This window comes from Rhinolophus hipposideros (genome assembly GCF_964194185.1).
Source record: "Rhinolophus hipposideros genome assembly, chromosome: 10".
NCBI lineage: Eukaryota > Metazoa > Chordata > Mammalia > Chiroptera > Rhinolophidae > Rhinolophus > Rhinolophus hipposideros.
The window spans coordinates 2,971,656-2,995,043 of NC_138056.1; the positions used below are offsets into that span (position 1 = coordinate 2,971,656).

The window sequence follows — 23,388 nt, forward strand, 5'->3', positions numbered from 1 at the left end:
CCACCCTTGTAAAACTGCAGGGCCCCACGGCTCTATCATCACCTCTATCAACAGGCACCCACTTGGTGACCTTGTCTTGTCCCCTGCCTTACGTACCACCTGTATGCTCACGACCTCAAGTCTTTCTCTCTAGCTGACACTTCTGTCTTCGTTCCAAGCTGGAATATCCAGCGTCTACCTGCCAGGCGCCCTTGGCCATCTGACAGGCCTGCCCACCTGAACCCAGCACGGCCCAGCACCGTGTCCCCTGCCGCAGTGCTCCCCATCTCAGGAGGCAGACCCCATCCTTCAGCTGCTCCCGCCGAAGTCTCAGCCCTCACTTGTCTCTCACACTCCATCCAGTGGAGCCACCTGCTGACATGACCGTGCATCTCCAAACGGCTACTTCTCTTCCCTCCTTCAGGTGTTTGCTCACATGTCACCTCCTGGTGATACCTCACTGGTCACCCTATTGAAAATTATTATTCCCCTCGTCATGCTCCAACGCAGGGTACCCCAGATTTCCTTTCCCTGCTTATGACCACCTGACATACTGTGGTGGTTGAAAATATGTCCATGAATTCTCCACTACTCCTCCCTTTGAGAAGTGGAGGCTAATTCCTCCCCACCCGCCGTGGGTGGGGCACGAGTTAATGATTCACCCTAAGAGGTAGCACACGTGGATGTGAAGGGGTGCAGTGTCCAAGACTGGGGCATCACAGGCTTGGGGGCTCTCTCCTTGCTCTCTCAGAGGAGCTCTGAGGGTAGCTGCCCCCGTGTTAAGACACTCACATGGAAGGAACGGAGCCCTCTGCCCACTGCCCGGGGACTGAGCTGGCCGCATACCCTCAGGCCAGCTGCGCCTTCCGAGGGCTGCAGCCCAGGAGGCCCCGAGGCAGAATCACCCTGCCGATAGGCTCCTGACTCCTGCGCGCACACAAGTGTGAAGCAGTCATGTTCGTCATTAAGCCAGTAAGCTTGAGAGTTATGTGTTGCCATAGCAATAGATAATTAATACACATACCATATTTTACTTTTTACTCACTGCAATGTGTGCACCAGGGGTACAGACATTCTGCCTGCTTTTTATTTACTGCTGTAACCCGAGGGTTTAATGACGCCTGGCCCAAACTAGTTGTTCAATGAATACAGGGGCTCACGATATGGAAGTGTATATAAAAACACATGCTGTTAAATAGACAAAAGTATGATGGTACTTAAACTTCCAAGTGTGAATTCTTTTCACTGAAAGATGAATACTGCTGATCCTTGAACGACATGGGGGTTAGGGACGTCTGAGAAGTCAAACGTCGACATATGACTTTTGACTTAATTACTAGTACTCTAATGTTGACCAGAAGCCTTACTATAACACAAACTGTCGATTAGCACATAGCCTGTATGTTGTAAGTAGGCTAGAGAAAAGAAAATGTTGTTAAGAAAATCAGAAGGAAGAGAAAGTCCATTTACGGCCCTGTGCGTATTCATTGCTACCGTAAGTTCATGTCGTCTGTCCACAAGCTGAGAACGCCCACGTATACGTGGACCTCCACAGTTCACACCTGTCTTGGTCATGGTCAACTGCTCCTGTATTCACTTACTCGCCCCCCACTTTCTTTTGCCTCCCCTTTCCCGTACTCCAGTACAAGCCGCTGTTTCTCAGTCTAGTCGTGTAGGACACAACTCCCTGGCCCATGCTGGTGTTATGAGCCTTGTGCTGCCCCGGCTGAGGCAGTGGGTCGCTGGTCGTTGGTCAGCCACTCACAGCAACTCATGGCAGCTCTCGCCGGCTGCCAGCCACTCACACTGCCCACCGGCCACTCATGGCAGCACACAGCAGCCCGCGGCAGTACATGGCAGCTCACGTCAACCTCGGCTGCTCGCTGGGAGAGCTGTTGTTCACAATCTTAGCTGTAGAGGGCACAGCTCACTGGCCCATGTGGGAATGGAACCGGCAACCTCAGCATTAAGAGCACGGCGCTCCATTCACCTGAGCCACCCAGCCGGCCCTCACTTATTCTTAATTACTACTTCAAAGCTGTACTCGTTAGCACTGCGCTGTGTTTAAGAGGTCACATTTTATCAGAATTTCCATTCTTTAAAAACTTTTTAAAAAAGTACACTCTAAAAGTAAACGCTTAGCCAGAGGAAGGAAAATGGGAGGGGGAGAGAGAGAAAGTAAACTATCAGCACTTTCATTCCAAACCAGTAGCACAGTCCTACAGCTCACAGGAGTAGTGGGGCAGGTGCCGGCCAGGGAGGTCGGGGAGGCAGGGAGGTTAGAGAGGCAGGGGGGTCAGGGAGGCAGGGGGGTCAGGGAGGCAGGGGGGTCAGAGGCAGGGGGGTCAGAGAGGCAGGGGGGTCAGGGAGGCAGGGGGGTCTGGGAGGCAGAAGGGTCAGGTAGGCAGGGGGGTCAGGGATGCAGGGGGGTCAGAGGCAGGGGGGTCAGAGAGGCAGGGGGGTCAGGGAGGCAGGGGGGTCAGGGAGGCAGGGGGGTCTGGGAGGCAGAAGGGTCAGGTAGGCAGGGGGGTCAGGGAGGCAGGGGGGTCAGAGAGGCAGGGGGGTCAGAGGCAGGGGGGTCACGGAGGCAGGGGGGTCAGATAGGTAGGGGGGTCAGGGAGGCAGGGGGGTCAGAGAGGCAGGGGGGTCAGGGAGGCAGGGGGGTCAGGGAGGCAGGGGGGTCAGAGGCAGGGGGGTCAGAGGCAGGGGGGTCACGGAGGCAGGGGGGTCAGATAGGTAGGGGGGTCAGGGAGGCAGGGGGGTCAGAGAGGTAGGGGGGTCAGGGAGGCAGGGGGGTCAGGGAGGCAGGGGGGTCAGAGGCAGGGGGGTCACGGAGGCAGGGGGGTCAGAGAGGTAGGGGGGTCAGGGAGGCAGGGGGGTCAGGGAGGCTGGGGAGGCAGGGGGCTCAGGGAGGCAGGGGGGTCAGGGAGGCAGGGGGGTCAGGGAGGCTGGGGAGGCAGGGAGGCCCTTGCCTTGGAAGGCTCATCTCGCAGCGCTGCCAGGCGGCCTTTCTGGGGGCGCCGTAACACGGCACTGCTGCTGTAGGAATCTGTGGGACCGTCGGCCACGGGGAACCTGAAATCCGGGACACTGCCCAAGTGGGGTCGCCTGAAACATGGAAAAAAAAAAGTCGTTATTAGAAGAAAAGTGAACTAACTTTGTTAGTCAAGCCAGAACGAATCCACTTGGGAAATAAATCATTTCACAGACAAAGGTCACCACGGAGGGCATGTCTTCCAGTCCCTGCCAACATTTACTGCTCCAGCCCCACCAGGAGGAAAACCAACGCGGACGCTACAGACATGAAGAGGAGATGGAGTCCAGCCGCCTGGGACCATCTCAGAACTCTCCCTCTCTCAGGTGGAGTCCTCCTTGGCTGACAGGAAAGCACACCGACATGTCACTTCCGGCCTTCACCTGCTGTGATTTCCCCGTGTGCCTGGTCCCCACGCCCCTCCATCTGAGGCCACAGGAGTCCTTGAACCACAGCTGGAGCTTACAGAAACTGATCTGGCAGCTTGCTTTCATGTTTCTGAACAGCAAACGCGCCGATTTGCATGCACGCAAACTGACAGACAGACGCCCTGGCTGAAGAAGTCTAGAGAACACGTGGTCGGGGCCTGGAGCACCCACGATGGAGACGCTGCGGGGAGCCATTAGCAGTTCACCTCAGAAAAGGCCCTGCAGGGGGCCCGCCTTGGCTGTGGGCACACCCCGCCCCGTAATCTAACAGGTCCCTGCTCTCTGGATAACAAGGATGGCTGCCTTCATTTTCAGAAGTCCTCAAGATCTGGGGCGATAAAACTCAGGCATGTGGTAACAGTTAAAGAGGGTCTCCTCCTGCTTGTCCACACCATCTGCACACAGGGCCAGCGTGACACGCCGACTCACCTACTTCTGGTTCACACACCTCTACAATCTATAGAGAAATGGCGTTTTGAAGTGCTGCATACGATTTTATTACTCGTTTATAAAATAGCCCAGTCTGGAATTTCCCTCCGACCACAGCTATCGTTGTACTTCCTCTATTCCCTTATTCCTGACGAAACTGTCCAGTCTGTTTCAGCAGCACGTGTAGCAGTGGCTTTGGGGCTATGACGCATTTCAAAATCAGATGAAAGCTACACATACAGCAACTCCTGCACGTAATTTTGGAGCTTCACGAATTCTCTGAAGTCCACAAATGCCTCCTAATTCTGATACCTTTCCAGGCTTACTTTCGTCCCAACCCCGCTGCCACTCTGCAGCCAGTCATTTCCAGACCCTCGGCCCTTTTCTGTACTACATGCCCAATCTACCAATCTATTTATGGAAGCCCGTCCATCAGCTTGTGTCCACTCCTCAAGCTGGGCTATCATTTTTGCTGGAGAAGATCGGAAAACCAAGCTGACTGAGTGCACTGTGAAGTCATGCCAAGTAAACTGCGCTCGCTCGGCCGGCTGCTTTTCATGCCTCCCCACCCGCTCCCACTCTGACTCCTCACAAGTGCTCTTCCAGGCCCCCTGACCGGCGATCTGCAGATCTCATTGCTCCTTGAAGCAGAGCCTTTGCTCTGTGCCCGCCTCTCCGGCCCACACAGCCATGTGTGACTTTCCCCGCACCGGCTCAGCTCCCTTCCTCACTCAAACTCCCCAGAGAGTCATATACACTGTGTCCGCTGCTCCTTCCTCCATTTACCGGCGAATCAAACCCATATCTTATCTTCTTTAATCCCTTAGCAGAGGGCCTGCCTCTGCCACGCTGATTACACTGGCCTTTCACCTTCGATGACCTTAAGGGGGAAATCAATGGTCTTTGTCCTGATTTGCCTGCCGTGTCCCTCTCTGGAAGCATAATACGCTCTTCCGTGAAGTCCTACCCCAGTGGTTCCAAAGACAGGGAAAGTCCTGGCTCTGCATCGCTGTGTCCATCTTCGCTGATGTCTCGTTTTCTAGAAGTAGGCCCAGTAGGGACAGCCCTAAGACCCCCAAGACCTCCCTGGTGCCCTAAGTTCGCAAATGCACAGGCCCCGAGCTTCCTCCTAAATGCTATTTCCAGCAGGACTCTGTTTCCTGCAGCCTCACGAATGTCAGCGTCGCCAGTTAACCAGGAAATAACTTTTGCTGAAGTTTAACTCCCACTTGATGACCAGTTGCCAAAAAGAATCAAAAGAAGACTTTAAACGCCTTAACGGGAATGACTGCTCTGTAACGATGAGTAAGAAGAAAACCCGGATGCCGGGCAGTCATTCAAAGCCAGGTGGTTCACCCCCGCAGCAGCCAGCTCAGTCATGTTTCAATGGGTTTTAAAATGACTTCACGTCATTAAGCTTCAGAGTCTCTTAAGAAATATAAAAAAGGGTAAGTATTGCACCGAACACACGGATTTCAGGGACTCCCCCCCATCCCAGCGGTGCAGTCGCCCCCTTGGTGACCCCAGTGTCCTGTGGATGTGACTGTCACTCCCAGGTACATGGCGCGTCACCCGGCCAATCCCTCAGTGAACACACCCAGCCATGACCTGATCAGCCCACCTTCCAAACATCCTCCTGTGTTTTGGGTTCTGTCACTGACATGACTCCCACTGTCAGAGGTACCAAACCTGACCTCTGGAGTGACATCCTCTGCCTCTCGCCTGCTAGGAAGCTCCAAACCCCCTGGGGCCGGACCATGAGCTCTGTCCAGTGACACTGCCCACAGGCCCAGGACATGCCCTGTGCACATACGCTAGGTGCCGAGACGGATGGGTCATTGGTGAGTATCGTACCCGTGGTGAAGGGGAGCACCTCTTAGCCTCATCTGGTCCAGCTCAGCCCTCAAAGCTTCGATGTTTAGTACGAGCTGATCCTATAAAACAGCAAATGACATACAGTGCAGCTATCTCATGATTCAGAATTATTTGCATCAAGTGTGCTCAAGTGTTGAACCTCAGCACAGTGGGTTAAATTAGCAGTTATACATACCAAACATTTCAATTCTGAGAGAGTTTTCTCCAGGAGTCCTAAACAGAAACACTCAGAGCTGCAAACTCACTTTAGAAGCCCTAATCCTAAACACACGTCTCAGTCACAGAAGCTTTCGGAGGAGAAACACCAAGTCACTAACTGATAAGTGTAAAGGGAAGCAGAGCTTTTTTTTTGGGCGGGGGAGGTGTGAACGACGCTCCCTTTCCACTGCACCGCTCTCTGCCGTTTGTCTCACATGGAGCACACGCACACACTCATGTCGTCTGCATGCTCCACTTCACTCTGTCCAGAGCACATCAATAGTAAGACTGACAAGCACTTTTAAAGTCACCCAGAAAGCTGGGGGTCCACGCTGTCCCATACAGATGACGCTGGCCACAGGCAGCTATGGAGCACCCCAAAGGGGGCCGCTCCACGGTGGGATGTGCTGAGACTGGAGAACTCACAACGGAATGCAAAGACTTAGTATGAGAAAAAGACTGTCAAGTAGCTCATTAATTTTTATATCAATTACACGACAAAGTAACATTCTGACTGCATCGGGTTAAATAAAGTTAATTGCACCTGTTTCTTTTTACTGTTTAAAAATGTGGCTACTAGAAAATTTCAGATTGCCTACATGGTTCATATTCTCTTTCTGTTGGACAGAACTGTACTACGTGAAAGGTTCGTCAGTGTTTCAGATTTCAAACGAACCCAGAAAGGAATAACAACTCTGAACCATACACACCGCCATGCTCCAAATCCACAGGAGTGCTAGAAATCTTACAGCCGCGGCCTAGGCGTAAGGAAAGGCTAACTCAGATTCTGCCCTGCATCTCTAGTGATTACAGTAACGATGAACTCCACTCGACTCAGCTCGGAACGGGTTTCCAAATGATTCAGAGGTTTACATACCTTATCATGTTGAGTTTCTTCTAACTGCTTTTTTGCATTTTCAACTTCTCGTAATAGAGAATTCTGCAAAAGATACAGATAGTCCTTTAGTGTTGACTCTTGAAAACATTCCACGTAGTACCATATGGCTACATTTCTGTTTAAAATAAAAAGTACACCTCAAGAAAGGAATGGACCATATGAATGTACTGGCAGTACCACACTCCCAGAGGGAAATGCTGACGATGAGGCCAGAATAACTTGTAATAATAATTTGTACATACTAAATTTTCTTCTCTGATTGATTTTCAAAATGTTAGGTTATGTTAAGTTCATGGTGTAAGTTCATTTTAATTAGTTAAACTGGTTTGTACTAGCTCTTGCAATTCATTGGTTACTGGGAAACCTGACACAAGTTTCAAATGCATAATTCAAATCTCAGATAAAAATATTCCTTCCTACGTTAGGTTGGCCCACTGATCCAGGATGACATGAGATAACTGAGCTATGTGGTTGGTCTCTTAATAATGCCTCTCATAATGGGCATTGTGTAAACGTGTGGTATAAATCATAGCGACAACTGGTCTCCCTCAATGAGCATGACCCCAGGTAACATCTCAGGGAAGGCTCTGGGCCTCCTCTCGAGGCACACTGGTGCCGTGATGCCAGGTCTTATCGAACCTCAACCCCACTGGCCCCATTCGAGCTTCTCTGATACAGATTCTAGGCCACCTCTGCTCTCTGGTTACACCTAGAATATTCCATGATGACAGGAGCACAAGTCTGGGCTGAGACGTTTTCCAAACCAAAGGAAAAGAGAGAAGGCAAGAGACGGAATGTGAAGCGGTTTGTTTTCAGTTGATTACATCCTCTCTATTACACCAGACTCCTATGATGTTATGTTTATAAATGAGACAGAAATTAACTTCCAACACAAAACCAACAAAGGGGTGATGAGGGTTGGCCCCCAAAAGGATTCTAGGCAGGGACTGGCAAATGAGGGCCTGTGGGCCAAACCTGGCCCACGGCCTCTCGCAGCAAATAAAATGTTAGTGAACGCAGCCATACCAATTCATTTACATATTGTCTACGGCTACTTTGTGTTCATTATTGATTAGCATGAAATTATTTCAGTCATCAACATTTACTACCTGCTCCTTTAGAGAACAGTTTACTGACTCCTGTTCTAGAGAATAAGATAAATAATTTTCTGTGTACATGAACTGTGCAGGGCATGACAAACGGTAAGGCAATTCAGTGAGTGGCTAATAGCTGTATTCTCCCACTTTAAAGGACACTTCCTGTTCTCTGTAATGGTTAAGTACTGCTGTACACTGGTCCCCACGTCTGTTAGCGGTGGGGAAGCTTCAGTGATGTCGGGACCCCACCTTATCTTCTAGGGCAGCCATCCTCTCCTTAAGGTGAAGCTGAAGCCTCTCGTTAGATTCTGAAAGAAGCTTGTCAACAGTGTCTGACAACCGTTTATTGTGTTCTTCATTCATCTTTTCCCTCTGCCTTGCCTAAAATAAGAGAAACAAAACCTTAGCAGCTTCAAACAAAGGCATGATAATCACTTCCAAAGTGCCAAGGGCGAATGCCGGGAGTGGCACGTGCTGGCATTCCCTAGGTCGTTCCTCCCATTGCCGTCACAGTGGACTCTGCACGGTTACCAGGATGGACATGGGCGCAAGGAAACGCTGGGACACGTCTCCCAGAGCTCGCTAATGAGAAGGTCCCACTGCTTCTGTTCAGAGGAACACTGATGGGGCCTCAGAAACGTCGCCCATCAGTAACAGGCAGGCGGACCCAGGAGGCAGCCTTACACGGAGAAACGAGCATATTTTTATGGGGATCAGCTTATCTACAGGCTGGTGGAGGAATTTCCCCACGTGTAAATAGAAGCTTGGGTCTGGATTCGCGGAGTGGGAGGAAGAATTTAACCCACAAAGCAAAAGGTAAAAAAGTTCACTTCGGAAAAAAAATCAGTGGAAACAAAGACTTTCGCCTGTTTTTCTTTATACTCCTACATCCCTTGAATTTTTTGTAATGAAAATTTACATTAAAAAGTTACAAATAATTACCTCAAGTCATTTTAAAATGTAGAAACAAAGTTGGTAAGTCTATGTTTTACAAAACTACCATTAATTTCATGGATTAAAAAGCTAGTTTTCGTCCCCAATCCTGCAGGAACACAAAAGACAAGTGGAGAGGACAGGCAGGGCTATCAGGCAGCCACACCCGTCAGGGTGGGTGACCTGAGCGCAGCTGGCGATGGTGGGCGTGGTGGGCAGTGCTCAGGGGCTCCTCCTGGGTGGAGGGCAGCGTGGCCGGGGCCGAGATGCGTGCTGGAGCCCAGGCAGGAGGAGCAAGCCCACGAGGATTCGCCGTGGGACTGGGCACTGTAGTCATCCCTGCACTTCGGTTTCCTCACCTGTAAAGTGTGAATGCCAGAGCCCCCTTTTCTCATGGCGTTGTAAGGAGTAAATAGAAAGCACTCAGAATCGTGCCCAACACACCCCAACTACCATCTGGAGAAGACCCCACACACCAGACAATGAGGCGTTAGCATGTGAGAATTTTTAAAGCAAAACAACTTAAAAGTTTACTCTGAACTGCCTCAGTTACAAACCGAATCCTTCTCAACACTTGTCCTTCAAAACTGTAAGCCAGTTCTGAAAGTAACAGCGCACCCTAAATAGCCACCATCCGATTCTCTAAGAGGTGAGTGTGCACGTGGTGCGTGCGCTGGCAGGCAGGGGACTTCACTTCCGGGAAGCTCACGTTCGATGCTTAGCAGTTCGTGGCCAAGAATATAGGTTTCTGGTGAAAACAAAATCCGATGGCCTTGAACTAACATTGTCAGGGTGGTGCCAGCTAGACCTGGACTGCCGCTCGCTGATTCCTGGATGTGCTACACTGACATCTGACCGACTCTTCAGGGAAACTCAGCTCTCCCCTGACACGACCGTCCACCGCCACGCTGTCCATGCTGCTTCTACCACAGCTCAACGGCACTTGTCCCCTTGCTCGGGAATATCCATCCGTCCCCACAAATACCTTCATGTCTGGAGTAATAATGCGGTGTTTTGGGAGCACGGGCAGGCCTGTGACCTGGATTGGGGACTTCAGTGTCATATCCTAAGCAAGCAGACTCAACATCTTGGGTCATGTGCCTTACTCTGGTTTCAGGGGGACCCCAGGCCAGCACCTCAGGTTTGTCTGAAGGGCGCCGGTAAGGTCCGCCCTGCACCTGGTGCAGCACCCGACGGGCTAGTCAGAGCAGCAAGCAGACTCCTTGGAGGTGGGGACCCAGGTGGGGACCCTGCAGCACTGCCCACACACACCAACTTCTCCCCCTGCCATCGATGGTCACATGAGACTGTGAGTGCGGTGGGTGCACCTACCAGCAGTAAATAAAGTTTTATTGGAACGCAGCCAGATTCCGCCATGCACTACGCGCTCACACGGGTGGCGGGAATGGGGGAACCAGTCGGCAGAAGCGCAGAAACGAAGGTGGCGCCCCGCCCGGCCCCGCCCCTGAGCCCGGTTCCACGTCACATACCCGCTGCAGTTCCTGATTCTTTTCCTCCAGCTGCGCCTCCATTTGGCGTAGCCTCTCCTCAATGTTGCCGTGTCTCTCCTCCGCCTGTCAGCAAACACAGTGTAAGTTCAGCCACCACCGCACGCCCGCGGAGCGCATGCGCACTGCCGGGTGGGACATGCACAACATGCTCGCGGGGCCGCTTCCGGCCACGCTGGTCACACGGCCAACGTCCTCTGTGGCCTCGGGCGCACGCCCTCTCGTGTGGGTGGTCTGGGGCATGGCTGGTGCGGGTGATGAGCTTGGTGCGAGTGTGCTTGCCCCGCCCCGTGCCCGGTGTCCGTGTCTTCCCATGTCCCCCAGCCTCAGTCCACGGAGAGCGGAAGCGGCAAGCGCACAACAGCCATGGGCGCGGTCTACCTTCCTAAGCTGGGAAGTGAGCTCGCACAGTTTAGCTTCCTTAGCAGCAGAGCTTCCAGAAGACAAAAGGTCAGACTACAAGGCCAACCAGGGACAGGAGAGATGCCAGGGAGAAAAGAAACCGAGACTTTAAACGCAGATCACGACGGAAGACGAGAGGCTCTGTCACTGCTGTCAGCAAGGAGCCAGCTCTAAGGAAGGTCGGGGCAGCTGTACCATCCGACCGACCAACGTCAGCCTGCATGAGAGCGGTCTGTTCCTGCCCTAGGCTCACTGATCTGAGCCAGGTCAAGTGGCAGAGGTGCCCCCAGGGGCTCCCCGGCCTGGGGCACGCTCCTTTGTCTGGCTGGCGCCGACTGGCATTGCAGGGCTGCGGCTGCTAAGCCCAGGAAGGCTGGCTGGCTGTGGCTGTGTGCCACCTCCCGTGCACACCAGCCAATCCCAATCATTCTAAAACGCCTGGTCACCTGTAGGCCGCCGCCTGCACGGGGGGCACAAGGAGTCCAGCACTGTGTGTTGCACGTGTCCGACCAATATTTTTTTTAAACAAGTGAATGAATAAATTACTTTAAAATCTGTTTATTACGAATTTACTTCGATTGTCTCGAGAAGAGAACGGTCTTTTCCTATTTCTGAGAAAAACTATCCTTCTTTTACACAAAGCTTCTAGTTTTTGCTTTGAGTTGCTGACTTAACTCTACCGTGTTCCCCCGAAAATAAGACCTAACCAGAAAATTAGCCCTAGCATGATTTTTCAGGATGACAGCTCCTGAACATAAGCCCTAATGTGTCTTTTGGAGCAAGAATTAATGTAAGATCCGGTCTTATTTTGGGGGAAACACAGTAAGAAGCAGTGACTCTTAGATTAAGCACACTGGGGACAAACAGAACAGATCTGACATACTGGAGGGAAATTAATTTAGGGACAACAAAGAGGGTAATGCCTGACATTTAAAAAGTGCACCAATCTCAAACAGAATGACACTTTTAGAAGGCTGAGCTATTTCATGGATTAGGCGAGCAGACACAAGAACACGGATCAACAAGGTCCACCAACAAACCACCACCACCGCCGCCGCCACCGCCGCCACCGCCACCACCACCGCCACCACCACCACCGCCGCCACCGCCACCACCAGCACCACCAGCACCACCACCGCCGCCACCACCACCAGCACCACCGCCGCCGCCACCACCGCCACCACCACCACCACCACCGCCGCCGCCACAACCCCATGCGTTGCCCGAGGGGACCCCGGGCAGCACCTTGGAGAGCGCCGCCACCCTCTGGGCCAGCTCAGCCTCCACCTCAGGGAGTGTCTCCGCTTTCCGCAGAGTCTGCTGCAACTTCTGCTCCGCCAGCTCGAGCCGTTCTTGTAGCTGCCGGTTTTTATCCTCAGTCTGTGAAGAAAGCACAGCATCAACTGTAGCAAATGCAGCTGTTTCTGTTTTTAATAAATTAGAACAAAATCTCCATGCAGACACTGAAATTAGTTCCGCGGGAAGCACTGCTGTTCGGGCGGGCGGCAGCTCCCCGCGACACTTTTCTCCCTGTGAGGACACACCCAATTTCTTGGGCCTGATGTCAGTGTGCAAAACACCTCCTGCCACAGTGTTTGCTTTTCCTAAATATTTTTAAAGAAGATTTCCAAAGAAAAGTTCCTGTACATTAGAGAAAATCCATTTTCTGTAGGAGTTGACTCATTCTTATCGACAAGTTCAGGAAAGAAAGGCTCAGCACTAACGCTTCTTTTTTTTTTCTTTTTTCTTTTTTTTTTTTTTTTAGCACTAACCCTTCTTAAAGGTAATCAGACCCATCCTCACAGAAGGGAGCCAAACCACGGCTCCCATCTCCTCTGAAAAACTGACCTTCCAAGAGTGTGCCTCATCAAATGCCACTCCAGTTATTTTTGTAAATGTGTGATTATTTAAAAAAAAAAAAATCCTTACTCTGAAACAACTTCAATGTAGAAAATGTAGCCAAAAGATTGTTTTTAAGGAAAATTTAGAAATCATCTGTAAGTTCAGGCTCCTGAGAGGTTAGCATTTGTTTATATGCAGCTTTCTCCTTGTTCCTGTGTGCATATAACTCTGTGTATAAATGTCATACAACATGCTACGCCTTAAACCCCTCAGAAAATGTTGTAAGTAGTAGTTTGTGATCTGCCTTTTAACATCATTACTGTGCGTATCTTACCTGCTCTTAAATATCCTTCTACAACATAATTTATAATAGCTTCCTACTATTTTATTTTTCATTTTTCTTTTGGGCCTAATGATATACTCTATAACCTAACAGACAAACTCACTGCATTTTCAAGAAGCCGGATTTGGTTTTCCCACTTAACTTGGGATTAGCTGAGACGGCAGAGAAAGAGCAGCAGCGATGGCTTACCACAGACTGTGTTTCTGCGTTTTTCTCTAATTACACTGAGCTCAGCTATTAACAATTAGCCAACCAACTGCCTTGAAGTTCTCTGCTACTCTCTGCTCACTTGGTAAAAAAGTTGACAAGCAACCAATTAACGTTTCAGTTAAAACAAAACACAAGAAAGAATCAAGGAGTGTAGCTCCATAAAATGGTTATAGGAAATCCTGCATGATTCAAACTTGTCCATTGAAGTAACCCACACTTTCAAACGTAACCTTTTAACATCATAAAAACTTTACATTTGGACTTGATTTCCACCATGAAAATCACAGGAAAAAGGTCTTTAACTGTATTAGTAAAAGCCTGACAAAATTCCATAAGAACCACTACCTGTCGATGCATGGAGTCTTTATTAGCAATTTCATTTTCAAGTTTATCATTAAGGTCGTGCACAGAGGTGGCTTCACGCTGTGCTGCGAGGTAGCGTTTCTCAAGGGTAGTGATTCTCTCCTCCATGTCTTCCTTCTGGGCCATGGCCTACATTAGGTATTTCAGAGGGAAAAAAGGTAAATAACACAGAACACTTTAGTATACGTAAGAGAGAAAAAACTGGACTAAATCCTAATTTTCAAATCCAATATAAAATTAGTGTTCCCAAAACTACGTTCATAGAGATGCCAATGTTCTCCAGTGTGAATGAAACACACCTGCCTCGCATGTAAATATGCACCTAAATACTATTAGCAAAGATTCATCTGTCTTAATACTATGTCTGGCCATAGTTAACCAAGCTTAGCCTCTTCTACATAGTACAGTGGTACCTCGGTTTTCCAACGTGATCCGGTCCAGAAGACCGTTCGAGTTCTGAAACGTTGGTAAACAGCCGACAGCCAGGCCTCAGGATCTTGCACTCAGCGGAAGCCGCGTGACATGTTTGACTTCCGAGGCGTGTTCAAAAACTGGAGCATTCACTTCTGGGTTTACGGCGTTGGTAAACTGAAGTGTTCGTCAACGGAGACGTTGGAAAACCGAGGTACAACGGTATTTCAAAAACTGTGTATAATAAAATATCCCAGCGCTGCTAGAATTCCAGGTGAAGGTCTTTGCAACAAAGATGCCACTCTTGGCCTCACGATACAAGCAGAGTCACACAGGACTGGGCGTGGCCCCTCAAGGGACACAACAGTGGAACCCCAGTGTCTTTTTCTTGGATAACAGTTGGATGAAATCTTATCCAATTACCACAAAATTAAAGTGATAATACTAACAATGGAAACAGAAGTCAAAGTTGATTTAACGACCTCCTAAAGCCTGATTCTGCGGAATTAAAGTTATAAATTCTACGGAACAAAATTATGTCACATAGTATCAAACACTGAAACCAGGGCAAGTGCACCTCCTGTCCCCACCTGAGCAGTTTGTTTAGGTACCTCTCTGTTTACTAAGTAACTAATGCTAGCGGAGTCTTAATATTAAAAGTGATGGGTCCTTTATCACTTTGTGAGGAGTATAAATATCTAACTAGTACATTATTTTGTACACTTGAAACTAATTAAAAACTATAAAAAAAACTAAAAAAGAAATTAAACCTGCGAAGTTACGGTTGCATTTCGGATAAACAACAAGTAATTCTGTAGTGTATCTCATGCAATATTTGGGACATACTTATACTAAAAAAAAATAAAAAAAAATCTGTCGTTTCCCTGAAATTCAAGTTTAACTGGGTGCTTTGTGTTCTGACGCCAAAAAAAAATAGTAATGGGTCTTAGAATAAGAATTTCAAAATTCTCTGCATATTAAACTTCGGCATATAAATAACCTCCTCTTGCCAAAGAATCATGTAACTAAACAGGTTTTACTATATATGCAAATACTGTGCTTGGTTTTGAATTCTTACACAAATCAGCCCCACCGACCTACTAAACAAAAAGCACACCTGGTCCACGTACACACTCAAGGTCTGAAAGGGTCTTCCTGAGAGGTTCTGTCTGACATGGTCTCAAGGGGGAGGGCATTGGGGGTCTTTTGTTTACAGTGGACAGGTTAAAGCGACAGGAGGAAGCGCCACAGAAAAGTATCAGCTGTCATTGGTTTTTATGACAGTTACAGAGTTCCTCCTACATCCTTATACATACACGTCGTGTGCCAAAAATGAGTGTATTTCTACATTTTCCCCCCAGCATGATCCTGACAACCCAAGAGTGAGCAAACTCCACTCCACTGTTTGTGTGACCACCGATATTCAATATCATTACTCCTGCAAGGAGTAGGACGTCAGAAGACCAGATGACCGCCAATGACGCTCGCTCCCTGAATGATCAATGGATGGTGGTCACACCACTTTAACTGAACTAGCAGACAACAGATGTCAACACTGCCTTACTTAAGTGTGCAGGAGACGGAAATCTGAGCATACGAAGGGTAAACTCAGACAGCCAAGAACTCGTAGGAACGAGGAATCCACAAAGCAGAGAGGGCGTGACAGTCACACAGCAGTTCAGCTGGAAAGGTGGCTGCATTGTCCATTCTGTGGCCGCTAGTCTGAGGCACCAGCAGGACCAGGTCTCCACCTTTAAAGACCTTGGGAAAGGGAGACTGCGCCACAAAATGGGAGGTGGCCTGTCAGTCTCACAGCACTATTCCATTTTGCTGCTACTTACACGATCACGCAAAGGTTGAAAGCAACTGAGGGAGTCAGGGACAAAATGAGCGAAACCATCAGACCAAAACACCCCAAACATTCAACTCAGTGACAGCGCTGCAGCTGCTCTTCTCACTCACTTCACGAACATCTCGCTGCAGTTTTGTGTTCACTTCCTCAGATTTGATGAGGTCTTTCCTGGCGGTATCCAGGTCTTCCTCCAGCTCGGTCACACGACCGGAGAGCGCGGCCAGACGCTCCTTCATCTGGCTCTGCTCCCGTGACTGCTTAGCGATGACCTCCTGTAGCTCGATGACCTTGGCGAGGTCTTCCTCGTGGCTTAACGAACCATCCGAAGATCTCTGATGGGGAAACACATTCTTAAACAGCTGTTTGGGGGGCTAGGAAACAAGGCACTTCTGGGAAACAGGGAGAATCAAACTTAATTGGTGCAATCTGTTGGATGACACACACACACAGTCACGACCACTCGAGGTCCAAACAGGCGGAGGCAAGTTTCCCAAACAGTCACGCACGTGGACTGCAGACACAGGAGTTAGAAAAAGATGAAGAGAAGGCCAAAGGACTTGCCTTTCCATTCGTGCTCGGCGTGTTTTCTTGTTCATGGTTTATGTCCAGCACCCCATCTGTCAATGTTTTTTTCTGATTATTCTGTTCTTTAAGAATCATTAGCTAAAACCAAAAAGTCGAGTATGAGAGTCAAGAAATAAGACAGCAAAACTCCTTTTGGAAAAACACAACTGTAAACATAGCATAATAAGAATCTATATAGTGATGTTATCCATCCTGAATATAACCAGGTTATTAAAATCAGAATTTATTATCTATTGGACAAATGGGGACTTAAGAGATTCTGCAACTTGCAAATGAAAGTCTAGTTTACTGGTCATTAAAATGACCCAGCAGAGTGTGTCCTACATCAGAAAGACAAATAACAGCTGATAATCCACTACTACAGCCTTCATAATTATTTTTTAATTAACGGATAAAATTAAAAACCCTCAATTCAAACTGTATGATGATTTATTGAGCTTACCTCTTTGTGTGTGGCACCTAATTCTTCTTCTAACAAACTACACCTTTCAAGTGCTACTCGTAACCGCTCTCTCACCTGAAAATAAAAGGGATGAGTCTGTATATGTATTTACTTAATTCTTACCGTACAGCTATCCTAATATACTACCAGTGTAATAAAATAGAAGACCTCACTGTCTTTCATTGATGTTAGTGTCAAGAAAACGTGCTTGTTCATAGCTTTAAATCTGAAGTTTGAGAACAATCTTCCCCCTAAATAAATTATATCACCCAATGCTCAATGACAAATCAATTTACAGAATATAATAAATTTCAAGACATTTATGCCAACTACTACTTTTACCTATACAGAACCCTGTCTCCTTACAGGAAAAACTTCTTTATAAGAATTCAAAAAGCTACTAAAAGTAAACTAAAGCTGCACCAACAAACTTGACGCCCGCCTAACAACACGGCACGTGTTCCAATCCAGAGTGACTACGTGGCGCCAGCACCTTTTCATCCAGAGCTTTGTGGTGCTCGAATAACGACTTGAGAGCTTTCAGTACTTCCACCTCACTGGACACGCCCGCTGGGGACTGCGCCTGCCTCTTTACCACTGTCATCCTGAGAGACCGCTCGTGCCTGGACACGAGGCATTCCAAATGTTCTAGCAGCAGCTGCAAGGAAAGGGAGAACACGTTTACGAGACACTTTCCCTTGCACATGGGAATCTGGGGCAAACAACTCCCTTCCATCTCACGCTGAGAGCAGTCTGACTCCCTTTCATTCTAAAGTTTGAGAACCCACCCCTAAATGTTAAAATGTCATTCATTCTCATCATGAATTTCAAGCAAGGTATGAGAACGCTCAACTGATCAGTCACAGTCGAGTGAGTGGGAACACGCTGCAAATGGGTTTAAAAGCAGAGTGGATGGTGTCTTGAGTTTAAAGACGGCCGGCAACACTGACCCCAACAGTGACCCCGAGGAAACACAAACGACAAGAATGCACCAACTAACCCTGGTGTTGTTTCTTTCTGCTTTCAGTTCAGCAATTTCTTCTTCCCTTTCAAGAAGCTGTTCCCGGCACACATTGAGTTCTTTAGTAAGTGCTGCGAACTCCTAGAAAACAGAACAGAGAAAGGTCCCTCAGGACAGACTCTCATCAGGCCTCTTCCGCCCTGACACAAAGGCAAACGCGGCCGTAGGGGCCTCTGACCCTGCAGAGAAAGGAGGGCGAGCCACCACCTGCTCCCTTAATTCAGACCACCTGCCCCTGCCACCTGAGCCCTGACACATGGCCAGCCCGCCTTCCCAGGATCCAGGGAAGTTCTAGGCTTTCTTCTGAACATGGATCCTGACACCAAGTGGATAAAGACGTTTTTAACTGACTAGCAGACATGTGACCTAGAACCACTGGAGAGAGCAAATTAAGAGTCCTAGAAGGCCACAGCCCCTGTACCCAATCTCCTTTTCTGACTAAGCTGATTCTCTTCGGGGGAGGACCGCAAGGCTATGGGGGGCCCCCGGGAAAAGGCTGCTGGTACGCCAAGGCCAATCTGTTAGCCTGAGTAATTGGTTCAAAGTCAACTAAAAACGGGCTTTTCACAAATGCTGGTAAGCCTTCTGTAGAAAGGGGAAGCTTGAGAAGACTTATTTCTTTAGCCAAGTGGGAAAGCCTCCAGAGGACATCACTGAGAAGAGAACCCACTCTGGGTTAGTTCTAACTGCAACGTGACCGCCCGCACGTGAACATGACCATGAGCTGCGTCACAGGAAATGGACTTGTTCTCCTGCCTCCTGTCAGTTTTCAATGGCAAAAAACCCTTCTGAAATGATTAAAATTATCTGCCACCGTTTCACTATATTTTAAGTTTTCCTCTTCAAAGGACAAAGGAAGGGATAAAGGTACACTTCATAAATAATCTGACATTCAAAATAAGAAAAGTGGCTGATGTAGGTAATTCTAGAAAATCAATTTATAAACAGGTGGTGTATTAAAGTTCATTCGTAAATTAATCCTTTGCAAGCCCAAGTTAACTTTACCACAGAAATTACACCACTTATCAGAATCTGCCTTTCCGAGGCCAGCTCAAAAAAGCCTACCTGAGCCATTACAATATTGGAATACTTAGCCATGGTGATCAAAAGCAGCAGTGGAAAAGAGTACAATTCAAATACGTTATTTTTCCTTGAATGTTCTCATTTTGGGGGAAGCAGATAATTTACAGAGATCTTAAAGGACACTTGAAAACACTGTCACGGATAGAGGAAGCTAATGGTCACTTCATCGAATTTCTCTTCTAAACTAGTATTTCCTCCTCAGGAATCCTCGATTGTGGGTGATGAACTTCCAGCTGACAGCATGAGGAGCTCGGCTAACCCCAGTGAAACTGGTGAAAACTACATTTTAAAAACCTCACAACTATTCAAAGCCTCTGACTATCCTAAGAGCAAACAACAAATGAAGAAACAGCTATTCAAGAAAATCTGTGCAGTCTGATGAGAGGGTAAAAGTCTGTGGTATTTGAACCAAGACCGCTCCGTCCCCACCCACCCGCACCACACCTCTAGCAAGTGGGGTTTACTGCAGAGGAAGAGGCTGCAGCCCAGAACAGGTTCCCCTCACCTCCCCCCCAACAAGAACACAGGGCCCCCTGGGTCCCCTCTCCAGAACCCAGCCAGAGGGTCTCTTCCTCGGAGGAGCAGGACAGCAGCAGGTGTCTTCTTGGACCCCTGGTGGAGAGGTGGGGGCTCGCTGGGTAACCCAACTCCATCAAGAAATGGAAGCTCTGGAGTAATGATTGTCCCACCCCTGCTCCCTAAGGCAGTGGTTCCCCGGCTGCAGAGGACCCCCAGCTGCTGCTGTTGCCCACCCCTACCCTCACGAAGGGCTCAGCTCCTAGAGCAGGGCTGTCACTCAGAGGAGCTGGCCCTTGTCCCTACCCCAGCTCCAGAGCCTTGGTTCAGAGAAGCGCCTGATCTCTTCCCAAAGGAACCGACTTCAGGGCCAAGGGGACGCTAAGGACGCGCTCTCAGGAACAGTGGAGGCAGCGGGGCAGGGCAGCTGGGAGGAAACTCACTGACCAAAAGAGGATGCGGTCTACACTGCAGGCTGGCCAGTCTGCAGGAAAGAACCCCAGAGGAAAGCAGCTCCGGGGACCCTTCCAGGATCAGAACAAATATCCAGCACTTACCTCGGCTACAACTCCTGAGCAGGATTCTTTGTATAGAAATGTGTACCCCAGGGCATTGTTGAAAACAGTAGAGCACGTGGCTGGCAATCAGTGGGGTTTAACAGTGGGTGTGGTCAGCGAATGAGTGGGAGAGCCCTACCAGTGCAGTGTCTGTCACTGTCACCCAGGGTAACTGGCCATGCCCAGAGCTGTTCCCTGGGGAGCCGCGTCACAGGCTGATGGGGTCACGCAGCCACTCAATACACCGTTTTAAAGGATAACTTATGTTATGGATACAGCTGACTGCCAAACAACATGGTTTGAACTGCGCAGGTCCGCTCATGTGTGGACTATTTCACCTGACCCGTCCAGTTCAAACCTTGTTGTTCAAGGGCTGACTGTAGTCAACTGTAGATTGAACTGTGAGGGTGGTCGGCACCCCAACTCCTGTGTTGTTCAGGGATCAACTGTATTTTACCACAATTTACACACACACACAGCTCTTTGGAGACAAAGCTGCTCCCGAGAGCATAAGATTAGCTCAAGAATAAGGACAACTCTTTGCTCCAGGATTTCAATGCAGACCTGCAAACACAAATAGATTCCAGTAACACTAATTGAAATAATCCAAGTGTGTCTAAAACCTGACAAAGATTCTGTCATGTGTGAAACACCTTCAGAGCCCAGGCAGGCAGCATTCAGAAATGGGCTTCCCGGGTGGGAAGCTGCCAGGCGACATCTCCTTTCCGTGTTCTCCCATCCAATGCATTTTCTTTCCTGCCTTTCAGAGACTTCTTTCCTGTGTGACAATATTAATCATACTGAACTCTCCCCGACGCATCTCCTCTGGTAAATAACGCGGTGACGTCCGCACTTAATGCCGAACATTAACCACAGACTGGCATCTCATTACGGAGACCTCGTATCAGAAACTAGTGTCTGTTGCAGGTGAAAGAAAACTGACTCCAACTAGCCTACGTGGAAAGGCAGTTATTATGCACGGGACGGGGGTGGCAGGGGTGCTGGCCCCAGGCTTGCCGGCATTCAGGGCCTGATTTATCTGATCCCTCTGTCCCCCTGGAGCTGCCATCTGAGTCAGTTTTATGAAGAAATTGCCAATTCACTGATTATGTCCAGTCCCAAGTTCATCATTCTGGCCAGTATCTTTCTCATTCACTAGATTTCAGATTGTTTGTGTCAGGCCTTCCTGCTCGTCTCCTTCTGTCTGTCCTGTTTTACGATGCCTTGCTCGTTTGAATGCTTACACTGACAGCTGCCCCAGACTATACACAAGGAGCAGACTGACCGGTAAACGTTCTGTGAGGTGAGGACTGCACCCTGGGGGACGGCCCCGTGTGACCAATCTCCAGGTGGTGGGGCCAGGCTGCCGGCTCTTCCTGACTGGGTTCTGTGGTTGGCACTCCCCCTCCTAGTGTCCCACGGTCACCCCCCAAGGCCTCGGGCCAGAACTAGGTTCTCACGGGGACTCAGGGCTCCTGCTGCCACCTCGGCGGTGTGTCCTGGCCTCCCCAGGCCCACACTTCCCAGAAAGCCCCAATGTATGGGGGACAGTGGCCTTAGGCGAGGGACACTCCTCCAACCCCAGCTTCAAAGAGGGAGTTCTACCTGCACTGAACACGTTAGGCCTTATCCGCGGACCTACGGAGCCTAACCAACGCCCGCTTACCACGGTCCTCTTGTTTCTGTCCTGAAGGGCTCTGTTTTCCTTCTCTTTTCAGGGTCTGGCTCTATGTTTTGGTGTATTTGCTTCTCTTTAAATTTTATCTTTCACTGCTGTGTGTGGAAAAGAGATGCGGCAAAGCATCAGTTTATGCTGCCATCCTGACTGAAGTCAATTCATTCGAGCAACGGCTGCACAAGCAGTCCAGCTGAAGCCGAGGCGAGCCTGGCCTCCCTCGGGGCGCTCCCACAGGGCAGCCAGACAAGCCGGCCATGACCCCGGGATGGTCAGTGCGCCGGGGAGGTGCTGCCAGGGGAGCGGAGGTGGGCGCGCTGACCCAGATTCGCCCAAGGAGATGGCCCCTAGGGTGTATTCCGAAGAGGAACCGGTCATCTGCACAAAAGCCTGAAGGCGTGTGCTCAGGGAGACGGTGTGAGCGGTGGGGGCAGGACCGTGTGCAGGAAGGACAGCGAGGCTGGCAGTGCGGAGGCGGGACCGTGCTGCCTGTGTGCACCAGTGGGGAGCCCGACAGCATCCTGAAGGCTCTGGGGGTTTCTATCTACAGACTTTGAGAGGCCTGGCCAGGGAGCGCACAGAACTGCAAGTCCCAGGCAGTGCCTGGCACAAACGTGTGCTCGAAATGGGTCCGTGGGACACACGAAAGGCCCTGGAGCGCCGCTGGAGCTGGGCTGGAGAGGGGAGCAAGAGAGCCAGAGACAAGTCTACAGCGATAACCCCAGGGAGGAGTGGGGTCTGAATTAAGACCAGTACTAGGGAGATGGAGACCAAGAAAGAGTTCTCAAAACCCAAGCGCCCACTACGTGCCACACACCCCGAGCTGAGACCGTCAGCAGTCTCAGAAGGCCGCCCTGCACACTGCGCTCAGAAGAGCCTGTCCGAGGGTGAGGCCCGAAGCGGGAGGCCAGCCAGGTGCTGTATGAAGCCGGCAAGCCCAGGGCAGCTTCTGCACGTGTGTGACAGCAAGCGGAGCCAACAGGATCTGCTGACAGGCTGAGCAGATCCGAGAACAAGGCCAGGACGACGCTGGGGATTCTGGCAGGAGGAGCAAGTGAAGGATGGAGTCACCGTTTTCTGAGAAGGGAGCGACAGCGGGAAGAACACATTTTGAAGGGAGATCTAAAAGCCCAGTTTTGAACACACTTAATTTGAGATGTTATTAGACATTCAAGCCGCAGTATTAAGTTGACGACTGCAGTTCCCAGTCTGGAGTTCTTGGGAATGCTGGCGGAAGTGGGGTATCAGCTTTACTGCACGCCAGGCAACGAGGCCCTGATGCAGAGAGGCAGACCCAAGGTGCAGGCCCGGCGGCGAGGTAACGCAGGGCGGCTGGGGGACGAGGGCACAGGACAGGAGCCTGGGCTGGGCGGCAGGCAGGAGCACGTGGTGGCAGTTGAGTGCTCGTGGGAGGACGACCAAGCACATCACATGGCACCAGTAGATGAAGTCAGCTGACTGAGCGTCGGTGGATCTGCTGACATGGCAGTCAGCAGGGACCGTGACAACCCCAGGGAGCAGTGCTGGGGCCAAAAGGCTGACTACCCAGTTCAGTAGAGACTGGGGCGGGGGGAGAGAGAATGGGAGAAGGCGTAGAGCAGTGATTCCACAGACCTTCTTTCGGGAAACTGTGCAGTAAAAGGGAGAAGAGAAACAGGGCAGCGGCTACAGCAGACGTGGGGTCAAGAAGGACCTTCTGTAGGAGAC

At 49.9% G+C, this 23,388-nt stretch overlaps 1 protein-coding gene across 7 annotated transcripts in view; it reads right to left on the bottom strand.

The window, feature by feature from the left end:
• The window catches only part of PPFIA1 (PTPRF interacting protein alpha 1), an 85,155-nt gene that overhangs the window by 33,002 nt on the left and 28,765 nt on the right, over positions 1-23,388 (bottom strand). For 4 of the 7 annotated variants that reach the window (XM_081062081.1, XM_081062079.1, XM_081062075.1 and 1 more), the window contains exons 3-15: positions 17,830-17,931; positions 17,323-17,487; positions 16,830-16,904; positions 16,364-16,465; positions 15,913-16,134; positions 13,522-13,668; positions 12,027-12,161; positions 10,761-10,835; positions 10,362-10,445; positions 8,188-8,319; positions 6,821-6,883; positions 5,725-5,804; positions 2,952-3,087 (exon numbers count right to left, since the gene is read on the bottom strand). In XM_081062081.1, coding sequence (XP_080918207.1) covers positions 2,952-3,087; positions 5,725-5,804; positions 6,821-6,883; positions 8,188-8,319; positions 10,362-10,445; positions 10,761-10,835; positions 12,027-12,161; positions 13,522-13,668; positions 15,913-16,134; positions 16,364-16,465; positions 16,830-16,904; positions 17,323-17,487; positions 17,830-17,931 — 1,518 coding nt within the window. The remainder of the gene's footprint in view (positions 1-2,951; positions 3,088-5,724; positions 5,805-6,820; positions 6,884-8,187; positions 8,320-10,361; positions 10,446-10,760; positions 10,836-12,026; positions 12,162-13,521; positions 13,669-15,912; positions 16,135-16,363; positions 16,466-16,829; positions 16,905-17,322; positions 17,488-17,829; positions 17,932-23,388) is intronic. The other 3 variants (XM_081062080.1, XM_081062078.1, XM_081062076.1) reach the window with 1 other exon arrangement.